The sequence below is a fragment of the Nesoenas mayeri genome, assembly GCF_963082525.1.
Source record: "Nesoenas mayeri genome assembly, chromosome: 26".
NCBI lineage: Eukaryota > Metazoa > Chordata > Aves > Columbiformes > Columbidae > Nesoenas > Nesoenas mayeri.
The window spans coordinates 2,591,739-2,619,436 of record NC_137552.1 but is presented as its reverse complement, the minus strand read 5'-3'; the positions used below and the strand labels follow the sequence as shown (position 1 = coordinate 2,619,436).

General features: G+C 51.3%; 1 protein-coding gene across 1 annotated transcript; it reads left to right on the top strand.

Annotated features, from left to right (window-relative positions):
* Window positions 1-2,334: 2,334 nt before the first annotated feature.
* On the top strand, window positions 2,335-27,698 carry CRHR1 (corticotropin releasing hormone receptor 1; the record flags this gene model as incomplete). The annotated part of the gene is made up of 13 exons (XM_080359667.1): window positions 2,335-2,379; window positions 10,146-10,230; window positions 19,600-19,719; window positions 20,541-20,626; window positions 21,633-21,739; window positions 22,123-22,243; window positions 22,503-22,656; window positions 22,884-22,944; window positions 23,828-23,900; window positions 25,453-25,538; window positions 27,028-27,163; window positions 27,352-27,393; window positions 27,558-27,698. The coding sequence occupies 13 exons, from the start codon at window positions 2,335-2,337 to the stop codon at window positions 27,696-27,698; spliced, it is 1,257 nt and encodes a 418-aa protein (XP_080215793.1).

Sequence of the window (27,698 nt, the reverse complement as noted above, 5' to 3'; positions counted from 1 at the left end):
TCACGTCCTTGGCAACCAATCCCTTGATTAAACCAGTTGATTTTCGCTGTTGCATTCCTTTCATCACCCCACACTTTGGGCACCTGAGAAGAGCGTGGTCATGGCGTGTGTCCCACTCGGTGGCCACAAACAGGCTGAGATGGCCAAGGATGAGCCCCAGGGGCTCAGGATGGAAATGGGGTCCCCAGTGCTCGCAGTCACAAGGTCCTTCCTGTTCACTGGGGTGCACAAAGCCCTGAGCAGCCCCCAAAACCAGAGCTGTGTCCTAGACCAACTCTGCGCTCAGTGAACGGGCTGAGCCCAGGCTACTCAAGGGTGTGGGAGCTTCCTCGAGCCTTTTTTTAGAGAATGTTGCATTTTCCATTGGGCTTATTGAAGTGAAAGGTACTGCAAGGGTAGCTCTGGAGTGTATCTCATCCTGTCACTTGTCAGCAGAAGTACACCCAAGAAACAAAGAGTTTCCTGTATTTACCAGAGCTTTACATATTTTCAAACTTCTTTGCCAGGCCAATGACACAATTGATTAAATCCAGCTAATGCTGGAAGATTTACATCTGCGTTGTTTATTCCCTTTAATTATTGGGCCAGGAGCATTTACCCTTCGGGGCCTGGGATGTGTTGCACCCACGGGCTGGGATGCAGCCCTGACTGGCCACTCTCACCTTGGTCCAGCAGATGCAGGATGGACCTTGGTTGCCTCCTGCCCTCTCCTGTGCTCTGGAGACAGAAAATGGGTCAGCAAAGGTGGAGGGAGGCTTTGGCTATGAATTCATCAAAGGACACTGCCCTCTTATTGATCCATCTGCAATAAGCCATGGTTTGCAGCCATTCCCAGAGGCTGTGTTTGGGATGAAGTGGGGAGCGTGGTCCAAAACCCCATGAGAGGCTGTTGGTGGATGCACCAGGTTCAAGTAGGGGAAACTTCTTTCATCCACACAGGATGGTGACCCTGATGGCAATGCCTTCTGTCACACCCTTCCCAGCAGCACCTCATGGCTCTCCTGATCTCCTCAAGGAAAGGAGAAACCATAACTTGCTGCCTGGCTTTCTGCCGCAGGTCACCATGGGCAGGTGGAATCTGGCCCACATGACAGGGGGGGTGCAGCTGGAACCACCCCCCCAAGCCCCAGGTGGGTGCAGAAAGGATGCCCTGATACTGCCCTGGCACAGGAGAGGAGGTTTCACCCGGACAGAGGTTCATCCAGCTCAGAGATGGACCCAAGCGTGGCCAGAGTGTCTCCAAGAGACAGTGGATGTGGAGACCCCTCCCTAGGAACCGAGGGTGGAAGAGTGTCAGGGGACAGCAGGAGGGGGGACAGAGAGCCTTAAAGTCTGAGGGTTCAGCTGGGGCGGGGGGAATGTCATTAGCCAAGACCCCAGGAACATCATCAGCTCCCCTGCACCAGCCACTCCTGCACCCACCCTCCCCAAAACAACACTCCCCTCCTCCATCTGCTCAAGCTGCTCTGGTCCTGCCCCATTCACTGCTATCCTACAAGAAAAACCGCACACCGCCGCGTCCTCTGTGACTCAGTTTCCCCTTGTTATGATGAAGTGCCCCCACCACAGCATGGAAGGACCTACATTCACCTGCTCCACTTGTCTCAGGAGCATCTCCCTCACTAGGAAGGTCTGAGGCCCGTTCCACCCCATCCCTATGGGAACTGGGGTCTCATCTCCCTCCGTGTTCACTAGCAAAGGGGCTGCAAAGGGTGGTGGCAGGAGGGAGAGCCCCCCTTCCCCTGGACCCTCTGCCAGAGCCTTGGAGCCAAAATCTCCTAATATAAAAACCCCATTGCAAACTGCAGCCCCAAACCCTTTGCAGACACCCATGGGTGCCCACGACCTTCACAGGAGAAACCCCCAGCAGTGGCTACAAAATAGGAGAATGGAGGGTTAGAAAGGGTGGTCCCTGGTCCAGAGGAGCCGGGGTGGGGGTCCCTGGGCTGGTGAGATGATGAGATAAGATGCTCAAGATGCTGAGGAAGAGAAGGAGAGAGTTAGAAGGCACTAGGGGGGTGGAGGAAGGAAAAGGGGAGGAGGAAGAGGAGGAGGGAGGGAAGGGGGAGTGGGAGGCTGCTGGGGAGGGATGCAGCCCATCGGCAGGCGGGCTGGGCGGGGGGAGGGCAGCGCAGCGGCTCCGGGGGAGGTTATAAAGGCGGGAGCGGGTCTTCGAGCGCAGGTGAAGGGGAGAGTTGCCCGCCCGCCCCCGCGGGACCCGGCCACGCTCCTCGGCGCGAAGCCCAAAGGATTTTTATCCCCGACGGCAGAAGGAGCCCAGCGGGAGCGGGGAGCGCTGCCAGCCATGCCCCGGAGAGCTGCGCACAGCTAAGGATGCTGCCCGGCCTTCCTCCTGCCCTCCTCCTCCTCCTTCTGCAGGTAAGGTCCTTTTAAGTCCTTTTCTCCCAATCCATCACCCTGCACCGCTTGCTTTCTCCGCAATGACTTTTCCATTTCTTGGAAGGAAGGGAAAAGTCAAAAGAAAAGGGGGAAACTGCTACACAAAGAGCTCTGGAGAGAATTCCTTCAGTCGAGGAACAGGGGCTTGGCAAGAGCTCATGATGCCCAAAAACTCTAGGGTAGGGCGGCTGGAGTCAGGGAAAGGATCATTAAGCGACAGGGATTTGCAGGCAGGTCCTCCCAAGCACAGCTGCCACCAGTTTCCATTGGGCTGCTGGGAGCGGGTGGCCGTTCTGGGGGTGCAATGGATGGGGACAGCACAAATGCGATGCCTGGTTGTAACCCCCTGAATTGCTTTTCTGAAGGAACCTCTCCTGTCCCCATCACCTGCAAAGCACAAGACTTCCCTCTCTAAACTGCTCGCTGTGGAACTGTAGCCACTGCTAATTTTGCAGCTCTGCACAAAATGCAAATGCTTTGTCAGAAGCAATATTCCTCCTCCCCAAGAGTGCACTGAGAAAGGAAATGTTCCCAGACTAACGCATGCTTAAATCCCAAACCCTGAGGAAGCAAAAATGTTGCCACTGAAATCCTGAACATTATTTGAACAAATCCAGGCAGGTGGTTAAACAAAATGATCGGATTTGTGACTAAACCTCCGTGTCAAGAGGGTTAAAAGAAAGCAAATTGTCTGGCTCTCCCTAAAATGCTGTCTCAGTGGCCCGGTTGTGACTGCAGGGTTAAAAAGGCAGAAGAAGTGGAGGGTTAGCCCATCCCATTAGCTCTGGTGTGGTTCCTACCCCTCAGGCTGGCATCGCTTTGCAGTTAGAGCAGGGAGGAGTATTAAGCTGCACCTTTGGGATAGGAAAGTTCTCACCTAAGTGATGAGAAGAGCTGACAAGCACCAGGCGTCTGCCTTGCCAAGTTGTGTTGGTTGGTTGGGTTTTTTTAAAGCATTTCTTCTTAGCAGCTGCTTTCTCTTGTTACTGCACACCCCTAACCCTGTTTTGCAAGAGGTCTTTTCTGATTATATTCCTCGATTCAGGTTTTCTTTGGCTCTGATGTAAGAAATGAAGGTGAGAAAGGGCAGCACCTCTTCCCCCAGCCCAGGTCCTCCTCGGCCGATATGTGGGGACACTATTGGCAAAGCCACAGACCTGGTGTGATAGGTCTGAGATGGGGACAGCCGAGTGAGCATTTGAGATATAGGTAGCAAAAAGTGGTCAGAAAAAAAGCCCAAAGGTGCTGAGACAAAGCTCCCATCCTCTGTTAAACATCCTCAGGCTCAGGGGTTTCCCTATTCATCATAAAGTGTTTCTCTTTGTGAAGATGGGGGGGAAATCCTTAAGCTTGCAGAGTTTGAGAGCAAAACCACCCCTGTGCTGGGGCTGGGATTGGGAGGGAATCACATAAAACAGCCCAAGCATGGAAAAAGTCTCTCCCAGCCAGCTCCAAAAAAGAAACACCCAGGCTACAAAACACCCCTTTGCAATCAAACCATCTCTTTTGTCTTAAAAATATGTGCATTCAAAATTCAGAGCCTTTCCCAACGCAATCCCAAGCCTGGCACAGCTGAGGTGCTCCCCATGCACATGGCCTGCAGCTCCAGTTTAGCATCAATTTGTCCCCCCTGCATTGCTGGGTAGACGTTCCTCTGGGGGTCAGACATCCCTCTCGGGGGTTTGGACAGACAGACCAGGAGACAGGCATCCAAACTCCCTGCAAAACACTCTCTGGCACCCTGCGAGTCATTTGAACAAATTAAACAAGTGGTTCAAAAGGAACAGTTCACCTGCAGCTTTGTCAGCAAACGATGACATTTCTGGGGCTGGTAAAACGGTTTGCAAAAGCATTTTGTGACAGAAACAGAGTTTAATGCTGGGGTGGAGTGGTTTCTCCTCTCCCTTGATCAGCTCCAACATCAATAAGCCCCAAACCAGCCCTTTACTCCTTTGCTGCTCAAATCCTTGCGTAAGATGCGGAGCTGCAGCAGCAGGATCCACTGACCCTGGGGATCCCTTCCAGCCCTCGCCTTCCTTAAAAGCCGGAGTTGATTCAGTGCGTATGAAATCATGCCGGTGGTTTCGCATCTCTAGTGAAGAAGTGAATGGAAAAGGCACAGCCTGTTCCCAGAATAGCTGCTCTATTGCCATAGGATGACTATATAGGAATACGGTGAGAAGAGCCCGCGCAGCCGGCTTAACACTGCCCTGAAATACAGCACTGCTCACCAGAAATCCTGCACCGGGCTGACCCAGAAGTTTGGTGTGAGCGACGAGGTCTGAGTCTGCAGCATTTAGAGAGCCTGCAGCTGCGGTTTGATCTTGGAGAATGGCGTTTGGACCCCAAGGAAAGCAAAAATCATTAGCATGGGGTTCCCTCAAACCGAGCCCAGGAGCTGTTGTCCAACGCTTGAGAGCTGTCACTCAGGAGCGGGTGTTTTTTCTGAAGATGGTATAACGTACCCAGAGGCCCATCTGTTGTTTTTCCTTTCTTTCCCTAACTGTATTTTGAGCTAATAGAAGAGACCCTCCTTCTCTGCAGTGTCCTGCTTTATCAATGATTCACCCACCCAGAAGCGATGGCCAAGGGCAGAGGGTTTTGTCCTTTTGCAGATCATACTGTGTAATCTTGTACTATTCACCCTGAAATGGCAATAGAAGATGCAACTTTGGTGGGGCCAAGCTTTCCCTTGCTATGATTGCTGATAAACTGGAGGAAAATTATGACTGAATTAAATGGTGGATGTTCAGCCCAGGGTATGACCCTAAAAAGGTGATGGGTGAAGATTGGGCATGAGGTTCAGGTTTCATTTGTTTGGGTCATGGGAGGCAGCTGAGGAAAACGAATCTCCAAGCCCCAAATGAAAATATCTGTGAAAGCACACAAGTCCCCCATGTACAATCTGCAGGAGAGTTTAATACAACCGCCTTAGAAATACAGCCCTCTTGTGTGCTTGTGTCCATCACTCCACCTCTTCTTCAATAACCTTCACTCCACCAAATCTGGATTCCATAGGAGCGGCTTTGATTGATGCAGCGTCCCCTTCCCCAGCCTGTTCGTGCCTTTAGTTTCCACTATCTGAATGCCATTATTCTTTTTTTCACCTGTCCCTCAAAACCTATGCTCACTTTAATAGATAAATGAAGTCAGAATTATTTATGGCAAGCGAGAGAGACCAGAGCTTAATCCAGGAAAACCTTTAATTGCTCATAAATCAGTTTTTACAGGGCATTCATTTAGCATTGATTGATATTCTTTTGTTAGGATCTGCATCCAGTGTGCTTGGGGAGCATAAATACTCACGCCATGACTCTGGCTACACTCAATAGTGGCTGGCCCCCTCTAATATGGCTAAATTCATAAATTCACAGCTTTTAATGCCAGATGGAGGTTGAAGCGAGGGGGAATTGGTCTCTTCTCCCAGGTAACAAGTGATAGGATGAGAAGAAATGGCCTCAAGTTGCGCCAGGGGAGGTTGAGTTTGGATCTGGGAACAATTTCTTCCCCAAAGGGCTGTGGAGCATTGGAACAGGCTGCCCAGGGCAGTGCTGGAGTCACCATCCCTGGAGGGCTGGACAGACGGACATGAGGTTCTCAGGACATGGGGCAGTGCCAGGGGTGGGGGAACCGTTGGACTCAATGATCCTGAGGGGCTTTTCCAACCAAAATGATTCTATGATTCTAAGGAGGAGGTTGTAAGAAGCTCATCAGCTGCAGAGGACAGTGCCTGGAAGTCAGAAGAGGGCACAGGGATCCCCTGCAAGGGGCAGGAGGGTCTGGAGCCACCTGAAGCACATTTGAGGGGGCAGCTCCTTAGGTCAGGCTTTCCATGGCCACCTCCAGCCTGTGGTAAGATGTGCTGCTCTGTGCCTTCCCCACACCGCTGATGTTGCTTTGACATCCAGCTCCTTTAACATTCACTGTATTTAACACCTAATGTCTGGCACCTTTTTCACCAGGCTCAGGGCCAAGAGCAGGCTTGATCCCAGCCTAACACCACAGGGAACCTCAGTGAAGGTCCGGAGGGGGGTGGTCTCGGTGGCCATCACCATCCATTGGTCCCACTGACCTCTCCAGCTTTGTGCAATGCCACTGTTTCATCCCACTAATCGCCCTGCTCTCCAATTACAGCCCCGTCAGCACTGGAAAACCCAAGCCCTATCTTAGATTGCTAATTAGGCTATGAGTGATCTATCTCACTGCTCAGAGCTGTCAGCCCTTCCTGCCACGCTGATCTGATCTCGTTCAAGGCAATGAGATATCAAGGGGGGACAAGCCTGTCTCTGGGTAGTACAGGGCGGGGTGGTTGATGCTTGACTCAGATGTGAATATATTAATTAATATCCGTGGATGGCTTTGGAGAGGGAAAGCACTGCAGGGGGACATTAATTCCTAATTGCTATTAATTGAATTTTGCTGCTAGGTCAGTGGCAGGTCAGAGAGGCTGATACTGTGCCTGCGTGTGTGCTTGTGCATGATTTTGCTGCTCGCACCCAGACCAGCAGCGAGACCCCGAGACTCCTTGTGCTCCTTGAGCCCTCTGCACTGCATCTCCTGGCCCAGGGGACCAGCCACCCCTTGCCTCTTGTGGGCTTCAAAAAACCCATCAGATCATGGCATTGCATCAGGGCTGGCGGGTCTGGAAAGGAGCAACCTGTCCCACTCACAGCCCGAGCAACCTTAAGCAAGTGGTACTTGGTGCCTCAGTTTCCCCTCTGGGACTGCATTGACATGATGGGTGGTGGGACACTGACTGCAGGTGGTCCTTGCCCTGTGTAGGATGCAGCGAATGCTGGAGCAGCATCACGTCTTGAGGTCTGAACCATGAAGCAGGGACTGGTGGGGGCTGGTGGGTCCCACCGCAGGAAACGTGGGGTGAAATGAAGGAGCGTGCTGCTCTGCGAGGTCCCAGGTTAACCCAGCACCATTAGCATCTGCGATGCCTCCGTATGTGTAACACGGAGATGTCAGCAGAGCCTGGAAGGGAGCTGGATGGATGCTGAGGCAACGGCAGTGGAGCCATTGGTGGCTCCTGGTGCCAGTGTGGGGACTTGGGTCCATGCAGCTCCCAGCAGAACCACTGTCCCCATGGGACCAGGTCCCCAGGCTGACCGAGACCTCTGTGCAAAACGTCTGCTTCTAAAAAATCAGATTGCTTTTCTTCCCCTGCGCAGCTGAACGCGCAGCTGAACGCTCAGCTGAAGCTCTCCGGGATTTTGGCAGCCTGAGAGAGGTCGCAGGGGTGTTCTGCACTGCAGAGCATGATTTGCTGTAGCTGATATCAAAAAGCAGGGCCAGGAGGGCAGAGGGACACAACCCCTCTCTGGCCTGCGGACAACCCACCACTGTTTTGGGGCTGCTGAGGCACGTTGGGCTCCAGCCCAGCAAGGCTGAGCCCCGCTGGGCACCATGTGGCAGCTCAGAACAGTGATGCTCTGGTAGGAGAAGCTCTTCAAGGATGGAGCATTGACCTCTTCTCTCTCCAAAGCCTGAGGAGGGGTTAAAGTAACTTGGAAAATATAAAACATGGAAGAGAGCCCAGCCCTCAGGGTATCAGATCAGGATGCTTTTGGCTTGTGCAAATCCACCTTGCTTAGCTTATCCCCCCTCCAGCTGGGGCTGACAGGAGAGGGGAAAAAAACCTCTGGCTCTGCTGAGAGCATTGGCCATGAGACAAGACTCAGAGCCTGCTAAAAAGCTATTAGCATTTGTTGTGTTTTGGGGAACCTATTTTTATTTTTCATGTAATTTCTTTCTTCCTTGTGTAGCGGTTTCAGCTCATTTACAAAGCCTGCAAAGAGCCAGCGCCTGCGCTCCATGCACACCCGCTCTAGCTGTAGCTCGGTCCATGTTGATGCTCAGTGCCAAGACCTCTCCCTGTGTCTGGAAGGAGAACAGGCACTACCAGGCTGGAGCAGGTTACAAGTAGGAGAAACACATCCCATTAACACTTGAGAGCCTGTTCAGGTAGGCAAACCATCCCAGCCCCTTTAGGTAGGAAGCCGTTTGTCCCAACAAAGAGCCACCAGGGCTGGCAGGCACCAGCTCCTGCATCAACTCAGAGGGGAGCCGACCCTGCTACACCCCACTTAACCCATGTCTGGAGTTTGGGTGGTCTCAGCTTTTGGTAAAGAGACCCGGAACGTGCCCATCTCCTGCAGAACCACCACAACACGACCCCTGCACAGCACCTGTGCTCCGGGCAGGGCTTTGCTGCCGGATCCCCTCTGCCATCTGGAGCAGTCACAACAAGCAAGCTATTCTCAGCTCCGTTTCTCCATCTGCCTGACATCTCTCTTGCTGTCAAAACCAGCTTTCCAAGGCAGTAAATAGTTGTTTGGAAAAGAGCAAGTGGGTGCTGAGCTTGTCTCCTTGTCTGAATAAATCCTGCTAGTGCTTGAGCGAGGTGCAGGGGATTGCTGGCTGTGCCAGCAGGAGCAGCCAGGGCTGATATGGCTAAAGGGCAAAAGGAGGCACCGTCTCCTCCCACCCAGAGCAGTTTGGAAGGTAGAGGGAGCAGCTTGTGTCACCATGTCACTCCTCTCTGAGCTGGAGGAGAAAACGGGCAGCTGCTCTGGCGGAAACTTGTGTGTTTTGCAAAAACCAGGTCCCCTCCTTCCCCCTTGGGTCTAACATCACCATCCCTCTGCCACCTACGACTTGCTTCTTTTTGATGTCTCCAAAGTTTTGCAAAGACAGTGTAATTAAGAAATAGCTTTTCCAAAATAATTCCCCATGCAGTTAGAGTCGATGGTTTTCACTCCCAATGGGGCTGCAGAGCCGCCCGGAGCAGCTCTGGAGAAGCGATGGGACAGATCGTGGTTAATGCTTCCCAGCACTTCTCCTGGAAAATGGCTTTAACCAGACCCAGTTGACTGTGGATCAGATCTCCTTAAGGATGTGTATTAACATCTTTCCACTGACAGCTTACAAGGCTGTGATTTTAATAAGGTATTGAAAATCTGAGCATGGTGTCAGGCTCGCTCATCATTTCCCCTGTCTGCTCTCAGGATGCAAAGATGCTAAACCCGAAAACGTTGATTAAATTGCTAAACAGCAGAAGCTCCGTGGCCTGGCAGGGGCTGCAGAATGGTTTGCTGAGGGGGTATTTGGGGCAGGAGAGGATCAGTGGGTGGGAAACAGCAGAGAGCATCAGTCCCACAGCCCCAGACTGGATAAGCCCAGCTCCTCTGGGCTGGGAAGTCTGTTCTGCAAATGGATACGTGTCCATCATGCAGATTAGGGAGTGTCATCCCCCAAGATGTGGCAATTTCGGATCTGGCCCAACTATTGCTGGGTCCAAGGAAGGATTGGGAGCTGGGGAAGCAATGAAGATGCTGAAGGGAGTGGAGCATCTCCCGTGTGAGGAAAGGCTGAGGGAGCTGGGGCTCTGGAGCTGGACAAGAGGACACTGAGGGGGGACTCATTCCTGGGGATCAATATGGAAAGGGGCAGTGTCAGGAGGATGGAGCCAGGCTCTGCTGGTGACAGCCAGTGACAAGACAAGGGGCAATGGGTGCAAACTGGAACACAGGAGGTTCCGCTTAAATGTGAGAAGCAACTTGTTCCTGGTGAGGATGGCAGAGCCTGGCCCAGGCTGCCCAGGGGGGTTGTGGAGTCTCCTTCTGTGCAGACATTCCAACCCGCCTGGACACCTTCCTGTGTAACCTCATCTGGGTGTTCTGTGATTCTGTGACATTGCACATATAACCCTGCCTGTGCTCTTGTCTCTCCCTGCACAGGCGTTTCTCCTCTGGGATTGCCCCGTTGCAGCCTCCATCCAAGAGCAGTACTGCGAGAGCCTGCCGCCCGTCACCAACCACACGGGTGAGTGTCCCGTGTCCCCAGCCATCCCCAGGGGACCCCGGTGGCAGGGACAGCTGGGAGGAGGTCTAGGGGGTGTCTGTGGGCTGATCTGCAGCTGCCTGGACCTTTTTTGGGGGAAGATGGGATGTGCTGAGGCCATGTTGCAGCCCTGTCCTGGCTGCTGCAGCCGCTTTGCAAGGTGACAGCTGAGGCAGGTAGAAGATGAAGAGCTCAAGAGAACTAAAAATAGAGAAAATAAATGTCTGTTGGGCTGGGCTCGAAAGGGTGATAGGCAAAGACACACCTGCCTGGCCCCTGCTCCTGCACTGCCCATTTTCTGTCATGCCAAAGGACCCCAGGACATCTGTCCCTTATGCCCACCTCCCTCTGCCACCCCCCTGCCCAGGGGTGACAACTGGAGATTGTGACTTTCTGCAGAGACCACACGCACCAGTGCAGTGTGGCCACCATGTTCTCGGGGCTCAGCCACCCCCTATCCCCCAGCTCCTAGATGTGTTCCGTTGAGCATTTTTGAGAAGCCACCAGCCATGAGGAGTTGCTGGGGACAAGGACATGGCCATAGCCGGGGCTGGTTCAGCCCAGCAGGGTCAGACCAGCAGCGTCATGGGCACCTCAGTCCTTCCTAACACTCGTACACGGGTTTGCATCCAAGCAGGTCAGGCCTGAGGTGTGTTTGTGCCAAAAATGGATTTTAGCCTATATTCAAGATCAGAGCTGGATGTCACCTCAGCAGTGACAGGTCTGGTTCAGTGACAGATTTTGGGTGAGGAAAGGTGGCAGAGGGAGAGGAGCTCAAAAGGAGAAGGAGAAAAGTCCTCCCCTGCTCAGATATGCTGCGGAGTTGGTTTTCCCGTGATTGAATGGAGATCAGAGCAAGCACTAAGCGATTGCCCAGCTTGCCCCGGTCCCTGCTGCTCCGAGCAGCTCTCTCCATCAGGGTGACGGATGGCTGCGGAGACCCGGCGCTGACGGATGGCTGCTCGCCACCCGCCTCCCATTAACAGCGGCATTAAAAGACTCCTGCTTAAAAAATTACAGCTTTGCACCAGCTCATTCAGTGCCTGGTTGATTGGCAGAGGCCAGGGCACCACAGCCCTGCAAGGAGCATCCCCAGAGCATCCCCAGCCCAGGAAAGGAGCAGAAAGCTGAGAGAAAGCAAAACTACCCAGAAAATAGAAACGCCTGTGTGTCTCTGGTCTGGGCACGGTGCAGACAAGAAACCTGCTCATCACTCATGTGCTTTGCTCCCTAAAGGTTTCATCGCTCTGCTCAGCAAGGTGGACATCCTTGGCTGTGTTAGGCTGTGATAAATGGCTTTTGTTTGCTTCTTATTCATCTTCCCTGGTGCAATGTGTGTTCAGCTCTGTCGGCTCTGACCTGAAGAGGCACTGGCCAAGCACCACAGGGACTTTCTGTTGTGCACAGAGCAGCCAGTACATGACCCAGGGCAGCAGTCAGGTCCCAGAGCATCCTCACACCCAGCTCATGGCTTTTGCCAACCACTCCTGAAACCTCCTGAGCCCAGGGGAGAGGGCAGAGAGACGAGGAGCATTCCTGCCATGGCTTTGCTGAGGGATCTGCAGTGGATGCTGCGTTCTGCAAACTCTCTAGGTATTTATTAGCATGAATCCAAGCAGTATTTAGTGCACATCACCCTGGGACAGGGGAGCACAACATGCCAGGCTTTGAATCTGTAAAATCTCCAGCGCCTCTACGCATCCAAGCTGTCATCCCTGAGTAAAGGGGCAATGGGTGCAAACTGGAACACAGAAGGTTCCACTTAAAGATGAGAAGAAACTTGTTCCCGGTGAGGGTGGCAGAGCCTGGCCCAGGCTGCCCAGGGGGGTTGTGGAGTCTCCTTCTGTGCAGACATTCCAACCCGCCTGGACACCTTCCTGTGTAACCTCATCTGGGTGTTCCTGCTCCATGGGGGGATTGCACTGGATGAGCTTTCCAGGTCCCTTCAACCCCTGACACTCTGGGATTCTTTGAACTCATTAATTTGGGATGGGGCTGATGTATGCAAGAGGCACTTCCAGCTCAGGGAGGGGGCTTAGAACAAGAGGTAGAGATGAAACTAATTGTCTTATGTCTGCTGCTTGGTAAGTGGAGCTCAGCACCAGCCCTTATCCTTGGGGTCCATTTAAGTCCTGCCTGATTCAGACAGCAGTGCCTAGGGAAGGTTATTTACAAAACTGAAACTTTGTTTTGAGGCTATTTAACATGGAGAGTTGTTAGGATGACGCTAATGAGAATTGCAGTGAAGCCATGAGATTTAATTTGTTAACGTCTGCATAACCCTTGGGAAATGGCACATGCCGATAACACGAGCCCAGCAGTCCTCCAGCACGCTGCTCGGCAGAGCATCACTTGGATGCACGGAGGGGCTCATTCCCAGCATCTTTCCTCCAAAAAATAGCCCAGTGTGTGCTCACCCTCTCTCTCAAGTCACCAGTCCCTTCATTATTTAATCTGACACTTTTTAATGAGGATACATGGCTGGACAGTGGTATCACCAGGGTGCCTGCACTCTCTGAGGTTCACGCACTGAGCTGGGAAGGTCTCTGCTCACAGCACTGTGGTGGAGAGAGACCCGGGGTGATTCTCACCAGGCTCAAGCAAACCCTCATCCCAGAAAGCAAAGCAGCTGAGCACCACGGAGCTCCCTTCTCCTGCCCTCTTACCAGCACTGATTCACTCATCTTCCTCTAAGCACAATGGCCCCAGCATAGGGAGGTGTCCCTGCACTGGTGTGATGGTCCAATCAGACCATGCCAGGATAGGCATGAGGAAGGAATTGTTGCCCTGAGAGTGGTGAGAGCCTGGCCCAGGTTGGCCAGAGAGGTGGTGGCTGAACCATCCCTGGAGACATCCCAGGCCAGGCTGGACAGGGCTCTGAGCACCCTGAGCTGGTGCAGATGTCCCTGCTCATGGCAGGGGGGGCACTGGGGGAGCTGGGAACGTCCCTCCAGCCCAAACCATCCTGTGATTCTATGATTCTAATCTGATATTTTAGGTATGTGTCAAATATACCTCTCGGTGAGCCCCAAATTCTGGCCAGTGCTGGGACACGCAGACATTCACACATAATTGGCCACTCCATCAGGAAGGCTGCCTTCCTCAGTACAGTGAATATTTTCTCCTCCAAGCAGAAATCATATCAGGCTGGACTTGAGGTCAGTGTGGTGCATTAGGAAAGTTGGGTCAGCCATACCCCCAAACATCTGGAAGGCAAAAAATTCCCAGATCAAGCTTGAAAAGGAACACAAGGAGGATCCACATCCCTTGTCCAGGGTGGATGGGTGCCTGTCCTAAGGGCTCCCAGCCTACAGATTGCCTTGGACCACAAATTTATCTTCTTGATGATTTCAGCTCCCTGCGGTCTGTGTGCAGCTGCTTCTCACCTCGTCCTGCCAGCAAACCCATCAGAGAGGGACAAGGTCACTTCACCCATGGGGGCAAAGTGTCCTGCTGCAGCTGCAGGAGCACGTCCCATCGTGGTGCTTCCCCAGGGAAGGGAGGGGGAATCTGAGCGGATGGGAAGCCGCTGCCTAATTAATAGATGAGGCTTTTCCAGCGGGAAGCACTCGAGCGGAGCGAGCTCGGAGCACTCATGGGGTTGTTGTGCATTCAAGGCATTCAAGCTTGGATCAGCCCAAGGCGTTGGCACCGGATTGCTGATAGCCCTGGCTGGTCCTGGCCACACGATTCCTTCCTTCAAGTTGTTAAACTGGCATTGCAATAAATGGTTACCCTCAATCCTGTGCGTGTGCTCAGGAGAGAGAGGAGAGCACAGCTGATTCCTTCCCAGGAAAGAAATGTTTCCTGAAGTTCACCTAAAGCAAAGGAAAATGACACCATAGCTAAGCAGAATTGCATAGAAATGTCTTGTCTTAAAAAAAAACAAAACAAAACAAAACTGGAGATTTTTCAAGGAGGGGAGGGGAGCCAGCTTGGCATTTAAAGAAAGCAAATCAAGTTGGTCCAGATATAGCAAAAGCCTGTGGCTGAGAAGCACAGGACAGCAGCAAGTGATGAGAGCGTTTCCTTCCCGGCCCTTTATCAGACAGGTTTGGAAACATGTTTCCCAGCAGGTGATGGTTTGACCAAGAGATTTTTGCCCCCGCTCCAGCTCTGCTCCCCGACGCGCTGGTCCCGCCGCCCCTGCTCCTGCCGCAGCTGTTCCACCCGCTGCCCGGCTCCCCTGGGCAGAGACTGGAATTTAAATTCATAAAGGTCAAATTAGCAACATCGGCGCCTCTTTTCCCTTCAGCCTCCTTGGCATCTCTCCCACCAAGGCAGAAATACTAAAATAGGAGCCGAGCAGCGGCTAAAGAAGCAGCAATGGGTCCTGGCAGCGACTGAGCCCTGAAGAAGAGCAATGATACTGGGATAGGTTTGGGAACTGAAAAGTTTGAACCCATCTATACGGAAAAATCATAATATTTTAAGTGTATGCTTGTATCGATAGAACCATCCCGCTCTATCCTCTAGGAAATGGGGATGGCAATAGAAACGTGCTTATATTCATAGATTTTATTGTCGTGGAGGAAGGAAGGTGATGAGATTTTCTGGTAGGAAACAGTGTCCTGGCACATCTCAGCGTGAGCAGCAGCTACAGCAGTTAAACTGCATTTTGGAGTAGGTGCTGTTAAATCATTGCCAGCTACCCTGTTCAGTTGTAGCCAAACTAGAAGGCTCCGAGAGGAAAACTCTGCCAGCCAGGGATTCTGCTGCTTTGATCACCCACCAGCAAAACCGGGTGATACTGGGGAATAAACCACTCGCTGCTACTGCTGGTAACAGCACAACTCCAACCACTCTATGGGTCATATCAGGAGAACAAGACGTGCCCCAAACCCAACCTGCTACGTTATATATCCAATAAATATATATGCTCTGCAGAAGCTGTGCGTGGATCAGTCTCAAGTGATGACGTTGAGCAGATGAATGAAATACGAATAGCAGAAGCTGAGTTTGATGCCTCTTATTTATTCTTCTCCAGAATAGCAGCAAAGACCCAAGGGGACAGTGATGGTGAATAGCAACAAGCCAAAAATTCATTACAAATACACTTTGCTATCATAACGCTTAATTAGCCTGTCTAATTATTTTACATCGAGGATCATGTAAGCTGAATGCTTGTGAGGATTGCTGGGCATTTTTTAAGGGCTGGACTCTTACAAAGATAAATAGAAACACACAATGCCACCCAAAGTGCTGCTGCAGGTAGAGTGTGAGCAAGGATCTAAGTATTTTGAGACAAGCACAGTTGTTCGCAGTTGTATTGAGGATCCAAGGCTGGCCTAGGGAAGGCAAGCGGCTCCACCACCCCAATTTCAACCCTATGTTAACATAAGTTGTTCCCCTGTTCCATTTCCCTCAATGCCTCAAAGGGTTACTCAAGCATTTAGCACCCGCAGCTGGGATCGAGCCATCCGTCCTCGGCATATCAGTGCCTTGAAATTAAAGCATGGCCCCCCGAAAGACCTTTGCTTTAGGGCAAAAAGCTGTGAAATTGTTTCTTCTATTCCACCAGTGTGGTGCAGATGCTTGAGAGGGACAAATGACATTGGGACAAATGACATTTTATATGCTGGCTCCAGCGAGGATATTTTGATTAGATGTGGAGAAGGAGGCTTGATTACCAAATGCAAATGCTGCAGCAGGGACACCCTCAAGGAGCAGGAGGCTTCAGCCTGCTCGAGAGGCAGCAACGCAGTCACCGAGGACATCAGGGATGGACAGAGATAATTGTGCTTAAGAGGTCAGGACTGGTAGAGATATGAGCCAACCCCTCCTGAGACACTTTAGATAAATAACTCCATCACTCCCAAGCATGGGAATGAGCCTGTGACTCACATTTCCATCGTCTCTCCTGGACCCTTTGCGTTGCACATGGGGAGAGAGGCTTTGCCTTTCGAGCAGCCGTAGTATCGCTGGGGGGCCAGCAGAAAACTGGGATGCTGAACCGGCACAAAACTTTGCCTGGTGTGTGATAAAAACATGTTCACTAGCATGATTATATCAGCACAAGTTTTGCTTTGCTCCTCTTCATGCCATCCTAGCAATGGTACAATAACGACCTCCTGACATCAGCTCAAGAGCACTGTGGCCATGCGTCTGGTGGTGCTGGCCCAGGATAAACGTGCTCCATCCTCTTTAAATTTGCTCCGAATCTCTGGCAGATCAGCTGGGACTGGAGAGCTTTACCCTGCCAGGCTCCACAGATCCGCGTGGCTTCAGCTTGGAGCCATCTCAGGGGCCTCTGCGAGTGGTGGGAGGAGGCTGGAGAAGGATGTTCTAGATAAACAGGAGGGATATTTCTATAGTTATCCTGAGACAGTTATTGTGATATAGCTGTCTCAGTGTAAATCCCTGAACAGGCACTTTTTTTTGCTTCAGAAGAAAGGAAATGTTTTATATTGCTTCCAAGCAGTCCAACCCAACAGAAAGAGGGTGCGAAGGGATTTGAGTGACTTCTCCTGTGCCACATTTCCCATCTCAAAGCGGGACCAGCTTCTTCCTACTCCAAATGTGTTTCTGTGCGGGAGGGAGCCAAACTGGAGGGACTGGGTGCAGGTAGGAAATTCATTGACCTTTCCTGCTGTAAAGCTGCAAAGACCAAAGCTTCATCTGTGCAGCCAACGGTGCTGGGAAAGCCGGAGCAGACGTCTGCAGAACCTGGGAGAATAATCCCCCTGCAAATAGGGATGGGTCGCAAAGCAGATATGAAAGCATTTAGCACTGATACATATAATTTCCATGCTAAACAGTGCTCTAAATGCTGGGAGCCGCGTGCCGCTGGGGAGCAGCTGGAACAGACGGTCGTGCCGGGCAAACGCGATGTCGCGGCATTGTTCGCCTTCGCTGTTTTACTTAACTCTTCCCCAGCAGGAGGTTTGTGTTTTTTCTCTTCCCTGCATGCTGGAGAGAGCAGCAAGAGCAGCATCTGCTTTCTGCAGCTTTTCCTCATCATGAATTTCTCAGCGTGAGCCCGGGAAAAATATTCCAACCACCCACCAGTTCCAAACTGATGGGACAGAGCCCAAAAAGCTGCTGACAGCAGCGCTGGGGCGAAGCCTGATGTGCAGGGGGTGAAGTCTGAGGAGCATCCTCAAGCAGATGTATAACAGAGTGATGCCACCTTTGTCTGACCGCATCATTTCCATGAATCTCTCTTGGGTTTGGTTATTAATGGTATTGCTGTGGTTTTGTCTCACTGATGGAGAGTGGTGTTGCTGCTGCTCTCTGACTTTGCTGACTTAATTACTGAGTTTCCTTGTCTTTCCTCCCCTGAGCATCCTGTACCCATGTCCCAGCACAGCCCCTGGGATGCAGGAGGGAAACTGAGGCACGAGGGGACGACCACAGTTGAAGCAATTACCTTCTGCTTTTTCCCTACTTGGATGAATATTATCACAAAACTTTAATCAGGGACCTCATTCTCCGTGACCCTCTATTTCTCTGTCAAATTTGGGTCAAAACAACTGCAGAGCTCAACGAATGCTAATGGATGCGGATAAGCACAGGCATGCACGCTATGTATGATTAAATGCATTGTTCTGTAAGGAATACAAGCTTAAAACAGTTAACTTAAAGTGAAGGTTGCTGCAGCAACCATACACATTAGCAAAGCTAAAAGTAAAGGTCATCGTTAAAATGAAGCTCTCACTACAAGCTATGGAAGGCAGAAGGTAACGCTCACCATGCTGACGCTTCCCAACCTCACACACTTGGAAGATGTTTTCCCTTAAAAACATGTTTGAAGAAAATCCTCCTTTTCTTTGCACTGAAAATTCGCTCTGAAAACACCCCAAGAAACCACGGCGCCGATCGAAGAAAATGATTATTCCCCCATGAAAACTTTCATCATATTAATAACACAATATTTGGCTTTTTTTGTTCGGTCGCTCTGTAGCCAGCTCTATCCATAGAAAATCTTGGGAAAGGCGTTCAAACAACAACCATTGAGTCCGGGTGGAGCAGAAACGCTGTGTTCTCACACCCAGAGACCTGTGAATTGGGATGTTTTATCTTAGGAAATGGCAAGATCTGTCTCCGCGCCGGCAACACAAACATCTCTGGTACCCAGGAGTGGTTTGCACCGACCTTCCAGGATCTGCTGCCCATCCATCTGCTGGATGCACAAGGATTGTATTATGTGGATATTACAGCCGTTGTGCTTCCTACCTCACTTTGGGTTGTAGCTAGGACATATTTAGCTGCAGTACATGTTGTTCTAAATATACACAAATCATACATAAAAAAGCCTGCAATCTGGCCTACCTAATGCCTACGTTCGCACGCTGGGAAAAGCACACAAGTTCTGCTTGGAATCTGAAATAGCAGCAGCAGACTTGGAGTTTTCTTCCCAGGAAAGGCTGGAAGAGGCCAGTGGGGATGGGAAGGAAGGAGATTTTGCTGCCAGGAGGTGTGAGAGCATTGGAGGGGCTCTTAGGAACGTCCCACCAGCACGAGGCTGGAGTCGCCACTGGGAAAGGGGAAATCTGGCTGGTGTGGGGCTGGATGTCAAAGTCATGGTTAGAGGAAGGAATGGGGCTGGAAGACCAGAGCCAAGGAACCCCAAGCTGGTTTGGGAAGCTGGGTCAGAAAGCCAGGCTTGTGCCAGAGCTGGGCTTAACCCAGGAGCTCAGGCAGGCCCAGGATGATAGTGAAATGGAGAAATGAACTTAACAGCAGAGTTAATTATACTGTTAAGTGACATTCTTTATTTTATCAGCACTGGGAAACACTGGGGATCATCCTCTGTAAGTGCTCCAGTGACTGGACGCTCTTGCATTGCTCATATTCACATAATTATTACATATGCATTACAATTTTTGAAAATTTTGACATACGATACTTCTCTACTAAGAAATAATTGGTGATTTTAGTTATAATTGTTTAGTTTCTTACTTAAAATACATCTGTTAATTATTAGTTAAATATAAACTAAGCACTCTGCTTCTAAACAATGTATTAGTGAATCTTCTGTCTCCCTCTTGTCATGCAGAAGGATCTAAAACTTGAAAAATATCCCCTCGTTCTGCAGGTGGTCAGAAAGCGATCATGTCAATTTGTTAATGAAGGGTACGTCCTTTGTAACTTAATCACAGTGTACATTAATTTGGCAGCTTCTCTTCAATAGTCATGGCCAGGATGGATCAACCACCTTTAGGGTGTCTTGGCACAGACCCCGTTTGGTGTCTGCCATGAGGTTCTTCTGGGGGCTGAGTTTGCAGCGGCCCCTCAGCTCAACTGGGACTGCAGCTTTGGTTCTTTGGGCAAACCTTGGACATTCCACAGCCCAGAGATGGCCCATGGTGGCTCACAGACCTCCACTAACTCTCTCCCCATTCCCCACAGGTCCCCAGTGCAATGCCTCGGTAGACCTGATCGGCACGTGTTGGCCCCGGAGTGCGGTGGGACAGCTGGTTGCTCGCCCGTGCCCTGAGTATTTCTACGGCGTGCGGTACAACACCACGAGTAAGATGAGCAGCACTGGTGGGGACACGGTGGGCAAGAGATGCGGGAATCATGGGGACATGTGTGACAATACGTCTCTGGGTACAGAGCTCATTAAGGCGCTTTGTGGGATCCATCAAGCAAAAAATATAAAAGCCCTCGTAGCCCAAACTTCAGAGAGGGTGGTTTTATGGCAGCAGCTTTATAACTGGTCCTCATGGATAAACCCACATGAATGGGGAGAGGGCTGATGTCCCTGTTTTGGGGACAGGGGAAGAGGAGTGAGCTTGTCCTGCTGGTGGAGGTGGCACAGAGATCTGCAACCCCCAGCTGAGCAAGGACTTGGGGACCTTGTGGCTCACGGGTCACTGCCTTGTCACTGCCAATGACGTGCTGGGAACAGGGGATGAAACGAAGGCGCTTCAAAAGTGCCCACAGCCATTCCTAGCACCTGGTTGAGTTTCTGACCACCCAAGTGCTGCTTTTGTTGAAAGAAACAACTTGCTTGCAGCAGAAAATATCAGTTTTTCCATCCCACACATTTTTGAAGCAGGGGAAGGGGACAAGGAGGGTCAACCTTGTGCCAATCTCCCTAAATCTCAGTGGTGGAGGACACTGAGGTCCCCCAGTGCCGTGGGGCAGAGCTGGTGCAGACCCAAAAGCCCTCGAGTGGGTCTGAAACATTCCAAGGCTTTGGTTCTGCAATTGCGACCAAGGCAGCACGTGGCTTCAGAACAAAAGATGCCGTGGGCTCGGTGCCCCTGCATTAGTGACAATCTTCAGGTCACTTTGTGCCCATCCCCACGCACCGTTAACCCTTTGACGTGCGTTTTCTCTTTTAGATAATGGCTACAGGGAGTGCCTGGCGAACGGGAGCTGGGCAGCGCGGGTCAACTATTCCCAGTGCCAGGAGATCCTCAGCGAAGAGGTAGGACCTTGGTAGCCCCTCAGTAGCCCCTTGGTAGCCCCAGACTCTTGGCAGGAGGGTGAGGGACAGACAACAGAGTTTGGAAGGGCAACAGCATCCAGGTCAGGCATGGCCCATGGGGTGCCATGCAGATATAAGGTTGCATGCAGCATATATGATCCCCTTCTTGAATTGCATTTTCATTCCCTGCCAAAAATAAAGCCATGCCTGTTAAAAATCCAAGTGGATTTGTAGTGTGAGGCCTCCTGGCCACTGAGTGCAGATCAGCATGCCCACCACCCTCCTCCAGCTCCCTCCTGACACAAGCACTCAGTGCAAACCCCATCCCTCCCTGCTGGCAATGAAATAAAGAGGCATTTAGGAAGCTGAAAGGGATTAAAAAAATGGACACCAAGAATTACAAGCCCCTGAGTATTTCAAGCCACCCCTCAGAGCAAAGAAGAGATATGAACTGTTCATTTGCAGTTGATAACCATCTCTGGTATTTAAGATGCTGATATCTCTTGCCAGGAATGGTTTTCTCACTCAGTTAATTGCTAATTCACAGGTTGGGTGAGTGCCTAACAGCAGGAGCAATCAATTAATTTAATTATCACTCACACCTTCCCGAGATCCCCTGCTCCCTCTGCCCAAATTCATCCCAGCCTCTCAGCTGCCCTCAGGGCAACAGGGAATGAACTGAGACATCAGATGTTATATTGTTAGTGAGGTCTGCTGAATTACAGCAGCATTTCCCCAGATGATGGAGCAGAGATGATGTAGGGTTAGAATATGAAATTCCTGAGCCATTTGTGGGGTGAGATTGGTGTCTCTCACACCCACGTTAGCCCCATCCCCTTCTAGCCCCACCTCTGCTGTCCTGTACCAGGTGGGCTCCTGTTGCTTTCTGAAAAAAAACACCCAAAATTAGCAGTGTGGCTCTCAGAGGTGATGTGGTGGAAGAGGTGGGTCTGTGGTGGTACCCAGGGCTGCCGTTGACCCTCTTCCCATCTTCCACCCCTCGCAGAAGAAGAGCAAGCTGCACTACCACATTGCCGTCATCATCAACTACCTGGGGCACTGTGTCTCGCTGGGGGCTCTTCTCATGGCCTTCGTGCTCTTCATGCGCCTGCGGTGAGTGACCTGACCCGCCACTGAGCTTCGGGCAATGCCACAAACCCACAGATGTCACCTCATGGCCCTCGGGCTGGGGACAGATCCAGCCACTGTGTTTTGCCATATTGTCCCCTGTATCCATTGCTTTCCATTCTGGAGGATCATGTCCATCTCAGGGTTATTTTCTTCCTCCTGTTTGTTTTTTTAAAACATTTGGATTATAGAAGCAGAGGGTCTTCTTTGGTGCCTTCTACCTCCTGGCCTTAGTCCTGCCCACCTAACCCAGGCCATGGTTCCAGCAGCTCATCCTTGGGATCCCAACAAAGACATTCAGCTTCACGAACACCCTGGTCCCCAGACACCCACCATGCTCTGACAGTTCCCTGTGCCCTCTTCTCCAGGAGCATCCGCTGCCTGAGGAACATCATCCACTGGAACCTGATCACAGCCTTCATCCTACGCAATGCCACGTGGTTCGTGGTGCAGCTCACGATGAACCCAGAGGTGCACGAGAGTAACGTGGTAGGTGCAGCTTTGCCAGGCCTGAGCCCAGTTCCAAGTATCTAGGGTATGTGGGGAGCTGGAGGATCCTAGGTATGAGACAACAAAAGCAGCCTGAAGACCCAAATAGGGCTGTCTAGTGGCTGGTGGACAACCCAGGCTTATGAGAAACGTAGGTTCAATTATTCTACTGGGCTCTGTGTTGCTCTGTGCCTCAGTTTCACCACTGTAACATAGAGCTTTACTCATCACCCTCCACATCTGTTAATGCCCTCGGCAGGTCTGGTGCCGCTTGGTCACTGCCGCCTACAATTACTTCCACGTCACCAACTTCTTCTGGATGTTCGGTGAGGGCTGCTACCTGCACACGGCCATCGTGCTCACCTACTCCACCGACAAGCTCCGCAAGTGGATGTTCATCTGCATCGGCTGGTGTAAGTAACAGGGCTTCCCTTCATGGTTTTAGAGACGGCTGATCCCCATCCTCTGCTCCAGCTCCTCTTGCACCCAAATAGCTACAAAAAGGCTTCCAGGAGCAGGATGGGGTTTGCACAGTCATATTGGCTCACCCAGTGGTTTGCCCTCTGCAAGAAAATCGCTATTACAGCATAATTTGGTGCAGCATTGCTCCCCTGAGACTCATCTCTGTGTTCATCCACAGGTATCCCCTTCCCCATCATCGTCGCTTGGGCCATCGGGAAGCTGTACTATGACAACGAGAAGTGAGTCTGATCGCTTTTATTCCCCATTCTATACCCATTCCCCAGAGATCAGTTGTGCCCGGGGCTGTGGCAGGCATGGATCCTGTTGGGAAGGGCTGACAAAATCGGGATACATGGAGAGGGTGGGAGGAAAATAGATAATATCCCTTCATTCTTTCTTTTATGTCACCTCAAGGCTCCCTGCCACACGTGCCCTCTCTGCCGCTGCCTCTTTCTCTTCAAAGGACAAATGACATTTTTAATCTTTAATTATTTTTTTTAAGGGGAAAAAGGCAAGATTAAGCCAGAGCTCCTACATTGTGTTTGCTAAGTGGAGCTGGGATTTAATCTACAAATGGAGATATAAACTACCACCACCTGAGCCATTTTCACGGAGACTTGCTAATGGGGGACTTAGCAGGCACCTGAGAGTTCATAGTGTGGGCTGGGAAGTTAAAAGGAGCAGGTTTAGATGACGGACAGGGTGTCTTGTTTGTCGGTGCTAGTTCTGCCCCCACATTCATCAGCCCTGTGCCACACGCAGCACTGATTTAGCAAAACCCAACCAGGTGCTCTCAGAGCACGGATACACCTGCATGAGCTTCCGTAGGGTTTGCTGGGGACAGACTCAACCCAGATCTCTGTGTGTGTAAGGTCACCCCTGCTTATTCTACAATATCCAGTTCCCACATCCATCTGGGGCCCATAAACACCCCTGCGAGTCCCCATACACCCCTATATACCGGCTTCCTGGGGAAACTAATCCAAAGTGGCTACAGCAGCTTCAGTTGCGGTGATTTCACCCTACAGACAGTGACTTACAGAGATTGTGCAAGGACAGCAGTAAATCCAGGTCACTCACACTGCAGGCTTGTCCCCAGCACCTCTTGTCCTTGCCTTGCAGGTGCTGGTTTGGGAAACGAGCAGGAGTTTACACTGACTATATCTACCAAGGCCCCATGATCCTGGTGCTTCTGGTAAGAGCAAAGTGACCTTGCTTGCTAAATATTAATACAGGGTCCTTCCCCTCTGCACGTGGGATAAGGCTGTTCCTGAACACATTCTTACCCTCCTCCAGCATCTCCTCGCTGTAGCTGGTTGTGCTGCCCACAGCAGCAATGCCGCTGGCCCTGTGAGCCCGGCTCCAGTCACCCAAAAACTGCATCTTGAGCAAATTTGGACAACTAACCCACAATGAGAAATAAGATGCACAAATCCTGCTGGCTTGAGATAGGTTAGAAACAGAGCCCGGAGACCTCGCTCTGATAGGGATGCTCCCATGGGCAGACTCCCACATGCACTGGTAAGTCCCTCTATCCCTGCCCTGACACTATTTGGGTGCAGGTGGCAGCTTTGCCAAGCATTTGCAGAAGCCTCAGGACCTCAACTTCATCTGCTGATCCACACACTCCTGGCCCTTGGCTGAGCAGCGATGCTTGAACCAGGGGTCATATGGAGCATGATGGGGAGCAGCTGAGGGACCTGGGGGGTTCAGCTGGAGAACAGGAGCTGAGGGGAGACCTTCTGATCTCTGAACTGCCTGAAAGGAGCTTGGAGCCAGGGGGGTCGGGCTCTGCTCCCCAGGAACAAGCACCAGGAGCAGAGGAAACGGCCTCAAGTTGCGCCAGGGGAGGTTGAGGTTGGATGTGGGAACAATTTCTTGCCCAAAGGGCTGTGGGGCATTGGAACAGGCTGCCCAGGGCAGTGCTGGAGTCACCATCCCTGGAGGGTTGGACAGACGGACATGAGGTTCTCAGGACATGGGGCAGTGCCAGGAGTGGGTTATGGCCAGATTTGATGATCTTGAGGGTCTTTTCTAACCAAAATGATTCTATGATTCTGTTTTTCTGCAATTTGCTGGGGCTTTGCCCTTTTGGGAAGGGACAAAGAAAAGCAGTGGTGGCAAATCACAAGCAGCAGTGCTGGGGGTCCAGCCTGTGTTTGCAGGGGGAAAACCATGCACAAGGTCCCATAGCTTTTCCTCCTCCTTGCCCAAGGGTGAGAAAACCCAAGGCAGTGTAAATAACCAGCATCCGCCACTCTTGCTGAATAATTGAACCTGCTTCTCATTTTCCAGCCCGTCAGGTAGCCAGACCACTTCTAATTTGTGTCAATTGTGTTCGGCTCCTTGTGCCACCTTCTCATGCCCTCATTAGTGGTTCAGCAGCCAGGAGAGAGGTTAAGTGGCTCCTTGCTGTGATGGCAGCTGCTCTCCCAAAATCCCTTCAACCACCTTATATTCCTCCTTCTCCTCCAGCTTTTTTACCTTCATCCCGTTCTCTAACACTTGCCTGTCCTTGCCAATCTCCTGGTATGTCCTGCTGCCCCACTCCCTTGGACAAACTCCCAAATCTTATTGCTATGCTGTTTAAAAAACAATAAATGCCAATGTCCTGTTCCAGGGCATAGAAAGCACCAGATCAAGTTCAAAAGGAAATGTTCCCATTTTCTCTGGCATTGCCCCTGCTGAGGAAATGGGAGAAAATGCTTTGGGGAGCAGACACTAACCAGGTGCCCCTTTCCTTCCAGATCAACTTCATCTTTCTCTTCAACATCGTCCGAATCCTCATGACAAAGCTCCGAGCTTCAACCACGTCGGAGACGATCCAGTACAGGTAAGAGCGCGAGTGACCTTCTAGAAAGCAGATGTAGAAACTGTGTTATCATGTTGAGGAGGGATAGGAACAGCCCCAGCAACCAAGTATCAAGGGGATGGGAGCATGGAGAGACATCTAAGGGCACCTCAAATGCTGTTCTGGAGGCACATGGCCATTGCATCTGGGGGTCGTTCAAAAATCCTGGCCAGTGAGAGCTTTGAGATGGAGAACATGGCTGGCTGGCTCTGTCTTTGAAGGGAACCTTTGGGAGCTGAATCTCTTTGCAAAAGCCTTTGCTGGTGGGACCTGATCAGCTCACTGGGCGTGGGGCTGCAAAGCCTGGCATGGATGTAAGAATTATTAATAAATAGCCACTTGGCAGCAAAGCAAACACCCATATTTTGCAGGCAACCTGGGAGGTGCAGGGTCAGAGCAGCTCTCCCAAGTATAATACCTGGAACAGGAGACGATGCCTTGGTCTTCATCAGAGCTTCTCTCTGGATCGTTTTTTGGGCAGGAATAAGTGAATGTCAGTGTGTACTGGCTCAAGAGGGGCAGGTTTGGGGTGAAGGGAGGCTTTTTCAGCTGAGAATGGAAAAAATCAGATGCTATAACTGGGAAATGCCAGCTTTCCTCATCACAGAGTATTGAGCTGGGATGAATTATTCAGCTTGGAGTGTGCAAAGATAAAGGTTATTGAAATAGGCTGGATGGCTTCAGTCAGCAGTTCTCAGAGACTTTTGTTTCTCCAGTATTTGCCTGATTTTGACAGGGAAGGTTTTTCACCTTTGGGCAGAAGAACATTTTCATTTCCCAGAAGCATTTTGTGGGGCAGGAAAATGTGGAGATTTTGGCAGGTACTCTGTCGTCCTGCTTAAACCAGCCAAGGGACAGCCCTGGAGGGCTCCTGCTTATCTTAGATGATGGCTTTTGATACCCCCATTACCATTGCTGCTCCTAGACCTGCTGGGCTCTGTCTTCTCCTGCGTTCAGCTAATGTTGGAGTCTGTCCATTAACGGGATCTTTAAGCAAAAATTGTTGACGTGGCATTGTTCTTGTCCCCTAATCCAAATGAATGAGATGCCAAGCCTCCATCCTCCCCACACTCTCTTGTACCAGCGCTACTATTCACAAGCTGCACTTGTAATCTCATCAAGAAAAGATATCAAATTAATTAGCTGAGATAAGTTTTTCATAAACCCACGGTGAAGGGTGTGAATGATTTTATCCTCCTTAATTCCTTTTTAATCAAGCCCTAGATCAGCCAAGCAATCATTTCACGCCAGCTCAAGGTCAGATCTTCGCTATCCACCACCCTTTTCTGGATGGAGAAACCACAGATGGTGCCCAGTGCTCAAACCAGTCCAGTCATTTTGGGATCACACTGGAAGAAAACAACTCAGCTTTGCTCCATTGTCCCCCAGTCACTGGTTTGCCCATTCCCAGGCAGACCAGTCTGGTGCTGGGAGGGGGATGCAGCAGCTCAGGTCCTTGTTTTCTCCCCAGGAAAGCAGTCAAGGCCACGCTGGTGCTGCTGCCCTTGCTGGGAATCACCTACATGCTGTTCTTTGTCAACCCGGGGGAGGATGAGATCTCCAGGATCGTCTTCATCTACTTCAACTCTTTTCTGGAGTCCTTCCAGGTGTGGTCCTCAGCATTAGCTCCTGTCCCAGTCCTCCCATTGAGGGATGTGAAGCCCACCCTGTGGCTGATGCCTCACCCTCCTCCCTCCAAAAAACAAACCTCCCCAAACCCCAGGGCTGCTCCAAATCTCCCAAGCCTGGGGGCATCTGTAGCTCCATGGTGACTCTGCTGCTTGTCTCCTTCCAGGGTTTCTTCGTCTCAGTCTTCTACTGCTTTCTGAACAGCGAGGTGAGCACCGGGCATTAGGTGGGATGGGTCTGCACCCTTCCTTGCGAGCAAACACAAGCTCAGCCTGAAGCCGAGCATTTTGGGTTGGAAAACTAAGGACATGGGTGGCTGGTGCCTCTGAATGACCACATGGTGACCAAATGTCCCCTGTCTTGCACCCCTAGGTCCGCTCGGCCGTGCGGAAGCGGTGGCACCGGTGGCAGGACAAGCACTCCATCCGCGCCCGCGTGGCTCGGGCCATGTCCATCCCCACCTCCCCGACCCGCGTCAGCTTCCACAGCATCAAGCAGTCCTCGGCCGTCTGA